The 13,244-nt window shown below is 39.9% G+C and overlaps 1 protein-coding gene and 1 long non-coding RNA gene across 2 annotated transcripts in view; both read left to right on the plus strand.

Annotated features, from left to right (window-relative positions):
* Window positions 1-13,244, plus strand: part of LOC137137365 (uncharacterized) — a 113,010-nt gene that overhangs the window by 945 nt on the left and 98,821 nt on the right. The window contains exon 2 of the mRNA XM_067523544.1: window positions 1,929-1,967. Within this exon, the coding sequence (XP_067379645.1) occupies window positions 1,929-1,967 (39 nt within the window). The remainder of the gene's footprint in view (window positions 1-1,928; window positions 1,968-13,244) is intronic.
* On the plus strand, window positions 2,664-4,338 carry LOC137137366 (uncharacterized). Its single transcript, XR_010915711.1, has 3 exons — window positions 2,664-3,234; window positions 3,335-3,517; window positions 3,638-4,338. It is a non-coding gene; the product is annotated as an uncharacterized lncRNA (long non-coding RNA).

Here is a 13,244-nt window from a genome sequence, read left to right on the forward strand (position 1 = left end):
AGGAAAGTGGACAAGGAGACTTGGTGGTGGAACGAGGAAGTTCAGGAGTGTATACAGAGAAAGAGGTTAGCTAAGAAGAAGTGGGACACTGAGAGGACTGAAGAGAGTAGACAGGAGTACAGGGAGATACATTGTAAGGTGAAGGTAGAGGTAGCAAAGGCCAAACAAAGAGCATATGAGGACTTGTATGTTAGGTTGGACACTAAAGAGGGAGAGGTGGATTTATACAGGTTGGCCAGACAAAGAGATAGAGATGGAAAGGATGTGCAGCAGGTTAGTGTGATTAAAAACAAGGATGGAAATGTATTGACAGGTGCCAGGAGTGTGATGGGAAGATGGAAGGAGAACTTTGAAGAGTTAATGAATGAGGAAAATGAAAGAGAACGAAGAGTAGAAGAGGTGACTGGTGTGGAGCAGGAAGTATCAAAGATTAGTAAGAGTGAAGTGAGGAGGACGTTGAAGAGGATGAAGAGTGGAAAGGCAGTTGGTCCTGATGACAAACCTGTGGAGGTATGGAAGTGTCTAGGAGAGGTGGCAGTAGAGTTTCTGACTAGTTTGTTTAACAAGATTGTTTAAAACAATGACATTGTGATTTGTAGTGAGAGCAGGGAGCAGGTGGAGGAAAATCTAGAGAGGTGGAGGTCTGCTCTGGAAAACAGAGGAATGAAGCTTAGCCGCAGTAAGACAGAATACATGTGTGTCAATGAGAGGGACCCAGGTGGAACAGTGAGGTTACAGGGAGCAGAGGTGAAGAAGGTGCAGGACTTTAAGTACTTAGGGTCAACGGTTCACAGCAACGGAGAGTGTGGAAAAGAGGTGAAGAGGCGAGTGCAGGCAGGTTGGAACAGGTGGAGAAAAGTGTCAGGTGTGTTGTGTGATAAAAGAGTATCAGCGAGAATGAAAGGAAAGATGTTCAAGACGATGGTGAGACCAGAGATGTTGTTCGGCTTAGAGACAGTGGCACTGAAGAAAAGACAGGAGGCAGAGCTGGAGGTAGCAGAGCTTAAGATGTTGAGGTTCTCTTTGGGAGTGACGAGGATGGACAGGATCAGGAATGAGGACATCAGAGGGACAGCTCATGTTAGAAGTTTTGGAGATAAAGTCAGAGAGGCCAGATTGAGGTGGTTTGGACATGTTCAGAGGAGAAACTGTGAAAATATCGGTAGAAGGATGCTGAGGTTGGAGCTGCCAGGCAGGAGGTCTAGAGGAAGACCAAAGAGGAGATTTATGGATGTAGTGAGAGAGGACATGAAGTTAGTTGGTGTGAGAGAAGAGGATGCAAAGGACAGAGTTAGATGGAGGCAGATGATTGAACATCATTGGTTTCAGTCCTAACAACAAAAATTTTGGTCACAAAGTAGATGTTCCTTCAAGATAAGTAGACAACATAACAGTCCACAGATTATGTGAATAGTTTCTGACTCAAGCTCTAAATAGCTGGTCAGTTGGCAAAGCAAACATTAGTAAAATGGTCAAAGATATTATTGGGTTTTTCAAGAGAAATGACTGGAAAAATGGAAAATCACTGATGCTAAAGTGAAGTACATGCTTGATAACAACACTGCTGCAACTTCATCTTCAAGTTAGTCATCGTCCTGTTTATTGCTTGTAAAATCTGCTGAATCACCAGGCTGTTGCACAGATTTGTGTAAAGTAAATGCTATGAAAAAGCCAGATTAATAAATCTGATGTCATTGGCAGAACCTGGTCTGCTTTTACATACAGTCATAAGTTTTGGCCTCTGTAATGCACCTTCCCAAAAACAAAGTTTTGATCTTGATATTTTCCTGAATATATTCATTCATGATTTATTGCATTAGATTGTACAGTTGTACCTTAAGAAATCACAGTGACTGTAGATAAATAGAAAGTGTCCTCTGACCTTCAGTGACCTCTGACCTTTAGTGACCTGTGTCCTCCTGTTCCAGGTGTGTCTGTGCTGCTGTCTGGATTCACTGTTTCTGCAGGTGAAAACCATCACTGACAATCCAACAATAACACACAAACATTTAATGTGTGAAAGAAACTGTAGACACCTGATACAAGAGTCATGTGTGAATGTGAATAATAATAAAGAAAGAATATTATTTGTGTAACTGTCAAACCATAAACATATATGACCCCTGTGTTAGTACATGTGGACACTCACACTCCACTGGTAAACTATTGGTACAGTGACCAGGACTGATGATGTCATTATCAGCCTGTAAAATCTGCAAACTGGTGGAAATTTCCTCTCTTGGGAAGGAAACACCAACCCTGACTAATAAGGACTAAGAATAAAGACAAGGTCTAGGTGTGAACACACACACACACACACACACACACACACACACAGTACATTAAAAGTTTCACCAACCTTTGAAAACACTCGCCCTGTGTTTATTGTGCTGAAATAGTGTTTTGCCTCATTGTGGATACATTAGTGTAATAAAATGTGGTGTTTCTCACTTTTGCTACAGTATTATCTGAATGCCAGAATGATAAACAAGAAAAATTATATTAATGATGATGATGATGATGAGAAGGCAACAAAAGGCCGAATCCTCAGCTGTTTCTCTGCTCGGTGTTTGCTTTTACCATCTGTGAGGAGCCGACACTGAATGATGACAACAGGTGATCTGTGGAGAGAATTTTCAATTCTGATCAGTGATCTCACAGTGGTCACAGAGCCACAGATCACATAGAAAGCAGGTCCAGAACCACATATGGAAGTAGACCAGATCTGAATGAAGAGACCTGATCTGGTTTGTTAACACTGCAGAGACTCTGAAGGATTTGGGCTCAGTTCAGCTGTGATGTGGATGTAGCCAGTAAGTTCTCCATCAGTGCAGTGATGGAGGTGAAACCAAGGATGTAGAGACTCAGTAACTTTCCACCTGGTCCTAACAGTAACATGTCACAGAGCCAGTAAGGACTGATTTCATTCTCTGAGAGTCTGGATTAACACTGGACCCTGTCTCTGTTTGTGTCTCTGTTGTTCAGATCATCATCAAGTGGTCCTGAAGTTCTCTGAAGATCCTGTGCTGACAGGAAGTGATGTCACTCTGTACTGTGAAAAAAAGACAAAGGGTGATGCAGTCAAAGCTTATTTCTACTTTAATGAAACCAAACTTGGATCTGAGCCTAAGATCATGTTCACCATCAGTAAAGTCCAACAGTCTGATGAAGGTCTCTACTCATGTTCTACTGATGTCCATGGAAAATCTCCTGTGAGCAGGCTGAGGGTCAGAGGTCAGGACACTGACATCACTTCCTGTTTAAAGATCTGAACTAACCTGCTGACCTGATAATAAACTGATCACTGAACCAGATTCTCCTCCTCTGTCTACAGATCCTCCTCCAACCTCTGATCCTCACACCACCACTGCTACAGCCTTTAATAACACTGAAGCTACAGCCTCCACCTTTACTCTTTTTTTGTCTGTGATCAGATTCTTCCCCCATGTTATGGTCTTCTGTTCGTACTGTATCTGCACCGTCCTGATGATGCTAATGTGCTGCAGCAGAAAGACAGGTAGAAAACCAGGCAGCCACACAAACAGCCGGCATCTCAACTGTTTTGCACATCACGTCATTGTTGTTAGAGCTTAAAGAAATTAAAACGATTTACATAACCACATCTTCCCACCAACAGGAAACAAACCAGTCGTCTCCATGGAGATGACCCAGGATGATGAAGAGTGTGATGACATCACTGGTGTCACCACTAAACATGCCCTCAGTCTGTAACACTGATTAATCTGTGTGGAGAGATGACAGGAAAAGATGGAGATGAGGATGTGAGTCTCTCACTGTAAAACCTTCTGGCCAGTGGTCATTTAGGATGATAGATTCCTCATCCATCCATTATCTGTAACCACTTGTTCAGGGTTGCACCCTGCAGTCCACCCTGGTCAGCTCTCCAGTCTCTTTCAGGGCCAACACAGAGACTGGGTTCACATGCTCTTAAGTAACGGGGGTCCTCAGAGAAATCAGCTTTCCAGTGTTTACATGCTCTGAAGGAATCTGCTCACTGGAAACCTGTGTAGACATGCAGCAGCAGAGTAACTGGATTTCTCCTCCACCTCAGGATTCTCTGTACTAACCTGATCTTTCTGCAGACAGGTTGACTTTTGCTTCTACAGCGAAACAGTGTCTGTGTTCATCAAAGGTTTTACTGTATTTACATTTTCAGCAAGAGTCTAAATATCATTTCCTCCAGCTCCTATTATTTCCTGTTAGTAATGTTGATAGTCTGTGATTCCTGTATATAAAGGCTCAAATTGGGTTTGATCTCTGGCCAAAAACTGCTGTACAATTCAAAATGTTTCTGTCTTGTCAAGTTTAATTAATGTACAGATTAAAGGGGAAACAACTTGATGAAAAAGATCCTTCAGCCTTCATTTGTTTTATTTCTTCCTTCATTCATTCAGTAGGTTTTAGGTTAAAATGTTCTGAAGAAATATCAGAGCCATGAATAAACCTGAACACATCCACACATTCAGCCAAAAGGTTTGAACATGATGATTAAAGAAGTGAAGCCTGTTTGACTACAGCTTATTCAGGTGGTGTTTGTTCTGAATAAGTTTCTTAGTAGATGGATGAAAGTAACAAAGGATATAAAAAGGACATCAGTCACTGAGCTGGGTTGGTGAGAGGATCTATAGAGTGACTTCTATTTAAATCAAGGTAAATGTTTTAACACCTTTACCAGCATCAGTGTGAAACTTGAACTTCTGCTTCATATCTTCTCTGTGCACATTTTCATCTTCACTTCCTTTAAGCACATTTCAGCATCATCAGCTTCTCGGAAATCTCACCACAGAAACAGACACAAAAATAACCAGGGTGGTAAATGACAGTTGTGTATTTAACTTCCCTTGACTCTAGTGGAAAATAACAGAAAACAATTGTATCTTAACAGTAGCTGTTGCTCCATGAGACCACAGGCTGGTACAGTGTCATGAACTAATGTTCTTCTCTGATGAGGGTAATTATGTATAAAGAACCTACTCGACAATTCAGAGGCTGATTTTTAAAAAGCTGCTGCAGATCTGACTGATTTGCCTGAACTCACTTATTTTTCTTCACCTCCCTCTGTACAATCAAAGGTGTGTAAATCAGCTTATGTTACGCTCGCTGACACTTCCTGTTTAAATAATATTTCAAGAACTATAAGCCTCCATATCTCTAGTGTCTCTGTGTCGGCGGACTGTCACAAACACTTATAGTAAGCAGCTAAAGTTATTTTTACAGACTAACACTATTCTGTCTGAGCATCAGTGTCATTTCAAGAAGCAGCACAGTCGTAACACAGTGGAAGTTAAAGGTTATGAACGATCTCATTGTTTCGCTGTAAAGAAGCAAAGCTGTGCAGCTCTGTGTATTGATGTATGTATCAGGTCACACTAATGTGTAGCTGCCTGATGTAGGTCTGACAAACCAAGGTTGGTTTTGTAGATGTGTGTCAATGAAATAACCAGTGGTTCTGAGCTGATCCCACTCTTTAATAACTCAGGTGTTAACACAGACTCAGAGTTCTACTAATGATACAGATGTACACAGCTGTGCACCATCACCCACAGATCCTCCTCTTAAACTTCAGTCACTGTTTAATGCTTTACACTTTCAGCTGCTAATAACTAAAGCAAAGACTGCTGATGTGAAAACTCAAGGAAGAGAATCAGTGTTGTTTCTCTGTAAACAGTGTTCAAACTTCATCACAGCTACAGCTCACAGTTCACTTCATGCAGATTAAATTAACCCCTTAAAAATGTCTCAACCTAAAAACTGCTGTGTGGTTTGATAAAGATCTTTTTTTTAGCATCATGCTGAGAACCCTGGGAAAAAACACACTAAACTTCATGTCCTACTTTTAAAGATGCATCTTGTTTTTCCCCAGAAATTAAGAAAATGCTTGTTGTCAGTTTTTGATGGTGGTGACTTGTTCTACATGAATGAAGGACTCTGATCATCACATGCATTAAGATCCTAGACTCCTTCATATGTCAGCAATGTGATCTCACACAGTTCTTCTGCCAGACATCATCTCACAGCACAGGACAGACGTAGCCTCTGAAAATGGGCAGTGAGTATAAAAATGTAATCATCAAATCATCAAATACTGATATTAAACTCCTCAAATTAAAGCAGAAAATTTACATTTTATTAATGACACACTGCTCCATTTTAAATCCACTAGTGTTCAGATGCTAAATTACAAATCAGGATTGATGCAGACATTTACATATTTAACTTTGAGTGAGAACAATCCAGATCTGCACAATAAGATTAAAGCATCTCAGTTATTTCAACTACTTACTAATCACAGTGAAACCAGGTCCAAACAAATAAAACACGTAGATTTCTTCAAGTATTAACAAAGGATTTAGTTGTTTTGCTGTCTAGTTTAAAAATGAACAAATGTAAAATCCAGTTTTTACCATCTAGGTTTAGTTTTAGTTCTAAAAAGATTTCTTTCATTAGAACATCATCCAGATTTCCTCTGACTGAGTCCTTTATCAGATGATAGTGATCTGATACAAACATCAGGTCAGAATATTTCTCTTTATGAAGATCATGATTCAGTTTCTGCTGAAACTGACAGAAATGTTTAAATCTAATTTATGTTTATTTAAGGTCATTAAATTCAGATGTGTTCCTAATATTCTGACACCTCCCCTCATGTACGTAAAGGACAAAAATAAAGAGACGCCACAGTTTGTACAGTAATTGTCACATTTAACACAACAGGTTATTCTGATCTTATCTAATTTAAATGTGTTACTTCCTCCTCTGTGTGACAAGTTTCCATCACGTCTCTTATTCTGCTGTCGTTACAATGTTTCATCTCACTATTTATATAGTGTGTATACTGTCTACTTTTATGTGTGTTATCTGTGTTATGTGTTATCTGTGTCTTTATCTGTTTAATATATTTATATTATTTTATTTAAGATTATGTCTATTTTTATCTAGATAAAAATATACATAATATATGAAATAAAATATTATTTCATTAGTTTTATTGGTGTTTTATCTGTGTGGATTAGTTTTCTGTCTTTTCACTGTCTTTTGGTAGGAAGTGTTATTAACTTCTGTTTATATATTCACACACACACACACACACACAGGGACCCGTGATGGTCACCTGGGGGCTGTTGTCCCACCAAACTTTCATGTGTGAACTGTGGAACCACCTGAGAACAGATGATAGAGGGTTGTTCCTGTTGGACCTTTATCCACACACTCATAGCATCTGTCTTATGGTCATCAACTGGACACTGAAACAGTTTTTAGTAAAGACAGAGTAGCAGAGAAACATGTTAACAGTACTGACCCTACAGTAACAGTAATGACCTTTGACCTTTGTCCTACTGTTGCAGACAAATCTTTATATTCTCTGTGATATCTCTTGTCCCTGACACCTGTCTCCTCCATGTGACACCTGTCTCCTCCATGTGACTGACACAGAAACTCACCTGATAACAGAACCATCAGACATGTTTCAATCAGTCATTCATTTCTGACTAATCTGGTTTTGTTCTGTCTATAAATCCTCCAAGATCATTTTGGAACAAAGAACCAAACCAGCTGTTTTTGTTCTGATTATTAAAACAATGAATACAGACACATTTCCTCTGCTTTACCTACTGTCTGTCTGTGACCAACCTCCATCTCGTGGTCTCATGTCTGTACTGCATCTGCTGGTCTGATGGTGTCTGTCTGCTGCAGCAGGAAGAATAACTTTATTTACAGGTTCAAATTATGACAAACATGCAAAGAAAATATATATTAACCTAGATCAGAATGAGCAGATGCTTTATGATAATTACATCACTAATCTAGACAAAAAGAATTTAGTCCTTGGGATTTTATGTGATTGAGGTTTTTTATGTGGCCTCATTGTGTCACATGACGCCCTGTTCTGTGCTCCCTGTAGCTGCCATCAGACCTCTGCATCCTCTTCTTTTCTGCCATTGTCTGTGGCTGTTTTTCCATCCTAAGCACTGAACTGTAAAACTCAAATGATACTTTTATTACCCAAACCACAACCAAAGTAACACGCAGTGACATCACCTGTGGTCCATCAGACACAGTAAGCACTCGAGGAAGAAAGAGATGTCAATGTCAACAGAAATCACCATCATGTTGTAGCACGTCTACCTACAGGGACAAATCAATTAAGCTGAACCTGAACCACCAACAATAATAATGCTTTTATTTTGTTAATTAACCACCATGTGCCTGAAAACTAAGTAATTCCCCTGACATGACTGTTAACTGTTGCTGTCTGTAACAGATTTGGGAAGAACTGATGGGCAATAGTGTGGCTGGACAGGTGGGTGGGGGTAAAAGTTAGGAGGCCAGAGTCCAGGCTGGGTGGGTGGGTGTCTGGACCAAACAGGTCAGAATTGTGCCCCATAGTGCGAGTGCTGTGTGTGTATTTGGAACTGCTGAGGTTGTGTTGGAGGTTTCTTGAAGGCCTGTGCATGCTGAGCCCTAAATGTTGTTTTGTCTAAAAAATGCAGCAGCGGCTTAAACAGTGGTATTTTTAGATTTTAGTTTTTAATAAAAGAATTGAATCCTCCTGCTCTTCTGATTTAGCTTCACTACCTGCTCAGCTTCAAGTGATGTAATAAACCATCAGGTCAGAAAACGGGTCTTTAAAAGCTGAGAATGTTTCAGTTTTAAACCAAATTAAGTTTGGTATTAAGGTCACAGTTGAAGGTGGTTTTGTACTGGACTGTTATACACAGATGTGTTCTTAATATTCTGACCCCCATGTATGTAAATGTAGAGGACAAAGATACAGAGACACTACAGTTGCTACAGTTTAACTCAGGAAACCTCAGCTCTCAGCTCATTCTGCTCTTATCTGATCTCAACTTCCTTCTCAATGTGTCAACTTTCCATTTATTCATATGCAAAGTTTCTGTGGTCATTAGTGTTTCAGAGGTTCAGCAAACGTGAAAATACTCAAAGCAAAAAGAAACAAATCAACAACAACCTGTGTACGTCAGTGTCCACAGGCCCCTGAGGACACATCCACATCTGATCCTGATCTCCTGAATGTGACTGAACACAGAAACTGATAATAAAAAAACAGCCAACACGTTTCTGTCCTGACCAGGGGTGGAGCCAGCTGTAGTAAACATCTGGGGCTTAGCCCCCAAAAAAGACTGAATGTGATTCATCATCTTACTAAAACATAACTTTAATAAAATTCTCATCTGTCATTAGTTTACAGAATCACATTTAGCTTCTGTTAGTGTCATGACAGTAACATCTTGTTAGTGTAAAATAAGTTGAAGTTTGTGTCGTATATAAAATTCATCATGTTCATAACATTAAAATAACTTCATGTCTCTGAAATATTGTCCCAGTGGTTTGATATCAGCATTTCTTACATTAGAACGTCCCAAACCAGCTCAGAACCACTGAGCTCCCACAGTGTCATTCAGGAGACACAAATATCCTGTGGTTATGACGTATTAACAGGACATCACACAGGGAGAGGATGGGGACACTAAGGTGGACTCATACTGGCTCTGGTGAGGACGCTGTCATAGCGGATAAACTGCTCTGCACGTCCACATCACGTGTCTCCTTATCATGTGAAACTGTCTCAAACAGACACTGAGCAAACTAATGTGCAGTGGACGTTTGCTCCTTGTCTTTGACTGTAGAAAGTATCTGTGGTCGTCACACAGCAGGATCCATGTTTGTCTCCACCTTTTATGACTGTGGACGACTTAGAAACAGAAAACTGATCATCTGCAGCAAAACGTGCTGAGCTCAGGATCCACATTGTGTCTTGTTAGCTCCTCCCTGTGTCTGTGATCATTGTTCCTCCACCTCGTGGTCTTCTGACCGTACTGCATCTCTACTGGTCTGATGGTGCTGAAGCCCTGAGACAGAGACAATATTAACAACTTCACCTGTTTCACATGGGGGGGCTCTCAGGGTCCACACATACAGTGGACACTATTGTACCTTATATATGGTCCCAAGAAACAGTAATGTCCTGGTTTTCTGCATAAATCTTCACCAAAGTCACAAATATCAACAAAACAACACTATTATCAATTTTTAGTCTGATAAAGCAAATGATCTTTCATGTCTTTAGAGTTTTTATTGGTCGTCATTAAGCACATACAGTTTTAAATACATGTTACTATTAAGCATTGTGAGGTTCTTAGACAGAAAATGGCACCTTCCCAAAAACTGCAGTACAAATATTAAATATTAGTATTTTTTCCACTTTAAAATCACTTCAGCCTGAAATATAAATATCAAATATGAATGATATTTTTGGGTTTGTGACCCTTCAAAAGCCATTAGAATTACACAACACCTTTTTTTGGCCTATTAAGAGAAAACTCGTATGAACTTGGACACACTCAGCAACATCAGTAGTGACACACACACGTATCATGTCATTAGCAGGGCACCATGCAGAAATGTGGCCTCATGCTTTGACTAACATAAACTAGCACCATCTGCTGGACAAATATACTATTCTATACTATATATTGTTTTCAATGGGACCTTTTCTGTATCATATCCAGAGTCAGATCAATAATCAAAGACTGATCAGCAGATCAAACATGCTGAATGGTTTCTGTTACACATAAATGTTTTCATGTAACTGATGCAACGTTTTAGTCACTTAATTAGTCCTTAGATTCCAACCCTCCAGCCAGAATCAGAGAAAAGATAATGAAGAGTTCTGCAGCAGATGAACCTGGATTATGGCTTTTTGTAACATGAACACAGAACAGCTGCCATCACACCAATGTGCTCACACTGATAAGAAGTAGAAAAACTTGATTTACAAGTAAAATCAACATCATATTTGTGTGTAAAGTTTCTTTATTTGACTTGAGGTACTGGGACTTTGTGTATCCTCTGCTGACATGGTGCCATGAGAAAAAAATATTGATTTCTAGAAATTGTGAAATTAAATGATAATTGGATCCATGTGATGATTTGTCAGGTTTTTCATTCAACCAGAAAACTGATATTTTGATGTTTTATTAAAGGCTGTATCCACAATATGAAGAGTTGGAGGTGAAGGAATCTATCAGCTCTGTTTGTCTCATCAACACATTTAAAGATTTGGAGCTGGACCAATGAAATTCTTTGGCTTCTCTGTAGAAAAAGAGACCAGAGTCATAACTAAGAAAAGTCCTGTCAGTGCAGCTTCACATGTATGAAGGTAAAACCACTTTGGGCGGCTGGTGAGACTGAGGAGACCTGCTGACTGATTCTCAGCATTTTATCAGCACTTGAAGAAAGTGAACATATAGTTATGGTGTTATTGATGTGGTCTGTTCACTGTCTCTGTGGCTGAGACCAGAGACCTGCATGACATGAGCTGCAGGAGCAGAGGCTAAACACTCAGCTCCTGTGTTTGTACAATATAACAAGCCAATAAACCTGTTAAACAAGAACAAACCTGCAGCAAAGCCACAATTTCTCCCAGTCACTGTTGATACAGATGGAGCCACTGAAAGTGTCATGGTGTCTGTGCTGTGTGTCTGCTGTACTGGTGGTGGTCTGTCAGCAATGCAGTGGGTTTCATTCAGAAAAAGGCTCATTAAATCCAACCTGCAGTTCATATTTTCAGCCACCAGCTGTCGCAGAGTCTCCTCCTCATCATCATCATCATCAGTCCACAGCCCTGAATCTACAGTCTGCTCTGTCACACAGCTGCTGTCATAACCCTGTGTTTATGTGACTTTGTCACATGATGTGATGGACATAAAATGTCCTATAGACTGTGTCTCTGTCTCTTTAACGTGGGTCATGATGAGATGACACTGTTTCATACACATTCACTCATCCTGTCTCCTAAAAGGTTCATTAGCAACTAAACTGCAAAGGTAACGGTTCATATTTGGATTACAGCTCACTGCCACATGCCTCTGAAATCATTCACCTACAGACATGTACAGACAGGTTTATCATAGCAGCTGAGTGGGGAGCTGGCAAAGTGGGGGCTGTAATAACCAGAGATATGAGTTCAACTCCAACATTGTTCCAAGCAGCAACTAACCATCAATCAATCATTTTTTATTTGATTTTTATTGTTTTGTTCGAGTGCTGTCACTTCTACGACGTTCAGAGCTGCAGATTCGGCGATGGCTGCAGCATTTTCTGTAGGAAATGCACATTCTAGTAATTTTTCTTTTTTTTTCTCATTTGTTTCTCACTCTAAGCTACTGTCATGGAGAATTTCCCCAAACAAACTTCTGGACAAAGGTGCTGGGCAGGGGTAACCATGGAGATGGTCTCACACCTGAGAGGTGTGAATGAGGACTTCATTTAAATAGGACCCGGGCTGCTTCTACTATTGTCCTACTTTTTCAGCACCATTAAATCCTCCGCACTGGAACCAGCTGAGAGCAGGAAACTTCTTCACCAGTGGTAACTCACTCTCACAATGAACTTAACACTGGGGGTTTTGCTGTGTAGCTGCTCACTTGGTTTGGTTTGATGAGTCAAAGACTGTGAATCACTCTGCTTTGTTTCTACTGTTCCACTTATTCACAGATGAGACTGACGGCATAAAAGAATAAATACAACACAACGATTCAGAGAATTCTCACCTTTGACCATAAGCTGAACACATTGTTTTCTCAACATTACTCCCTTGTTAAAGACATCACAGATGCATCTCTGTCTGTGGAGACTGAGGTCTCCAGGTTTCAGCAGGTCTCTCTTCATCTCAGAAAGCTCTGAACTGGTCAGTCAGTTTGTTCACTGTGTAAAACTAATTACATTCTATGAGTCACAATGGTAACTGGTAAATAAAGAGCTGAGCTACCACTGGATTCCAGTGCAGACAGAAAACATAAAGTGATATTAATGCAGTGATCATCTGCTTTTTGTTTATCATTATCAATGATAAACTCAAAGGAGTTTATCATTTTAGATATTTAAAAATCTTGCTCATCCACATTTAGCAACTATATTTAAATGTGTCCAGTTACACAGAGAAACGTCCACATTATATCTTCAATGATTCATTTTTAACCCTCCTCTTCTATTCGGGTTCAAATTGACCCGTTTTAAAGTTTAACAATCTAAAAACACTACTTAAAAGTATTTTTTTACTTTGAAACTTCTCCTGCTTGGCTTATTTCTTTGCAACTATGAGACATAATACACCCCTGTCTCACACTCACAGTGAGTGTGAGACAGGGGTGTATTATGTCTCATAGTTGCTCAGAAACAAACAGTATTTGATCTTTCTG

The sequence above is a fragment of the Channa argus genome, chromosome 12 (assembly GCF_033026475.1).
Source record: "Channa argus isolate prfri chromosome 12, Channa argus male v1.0, whole genome shotgun sequence".
NCBI lineage: Eukaryota > Metazoa > Chordata > Actinopteri > Anabantiformes > Channidae > Channa > Channa argus.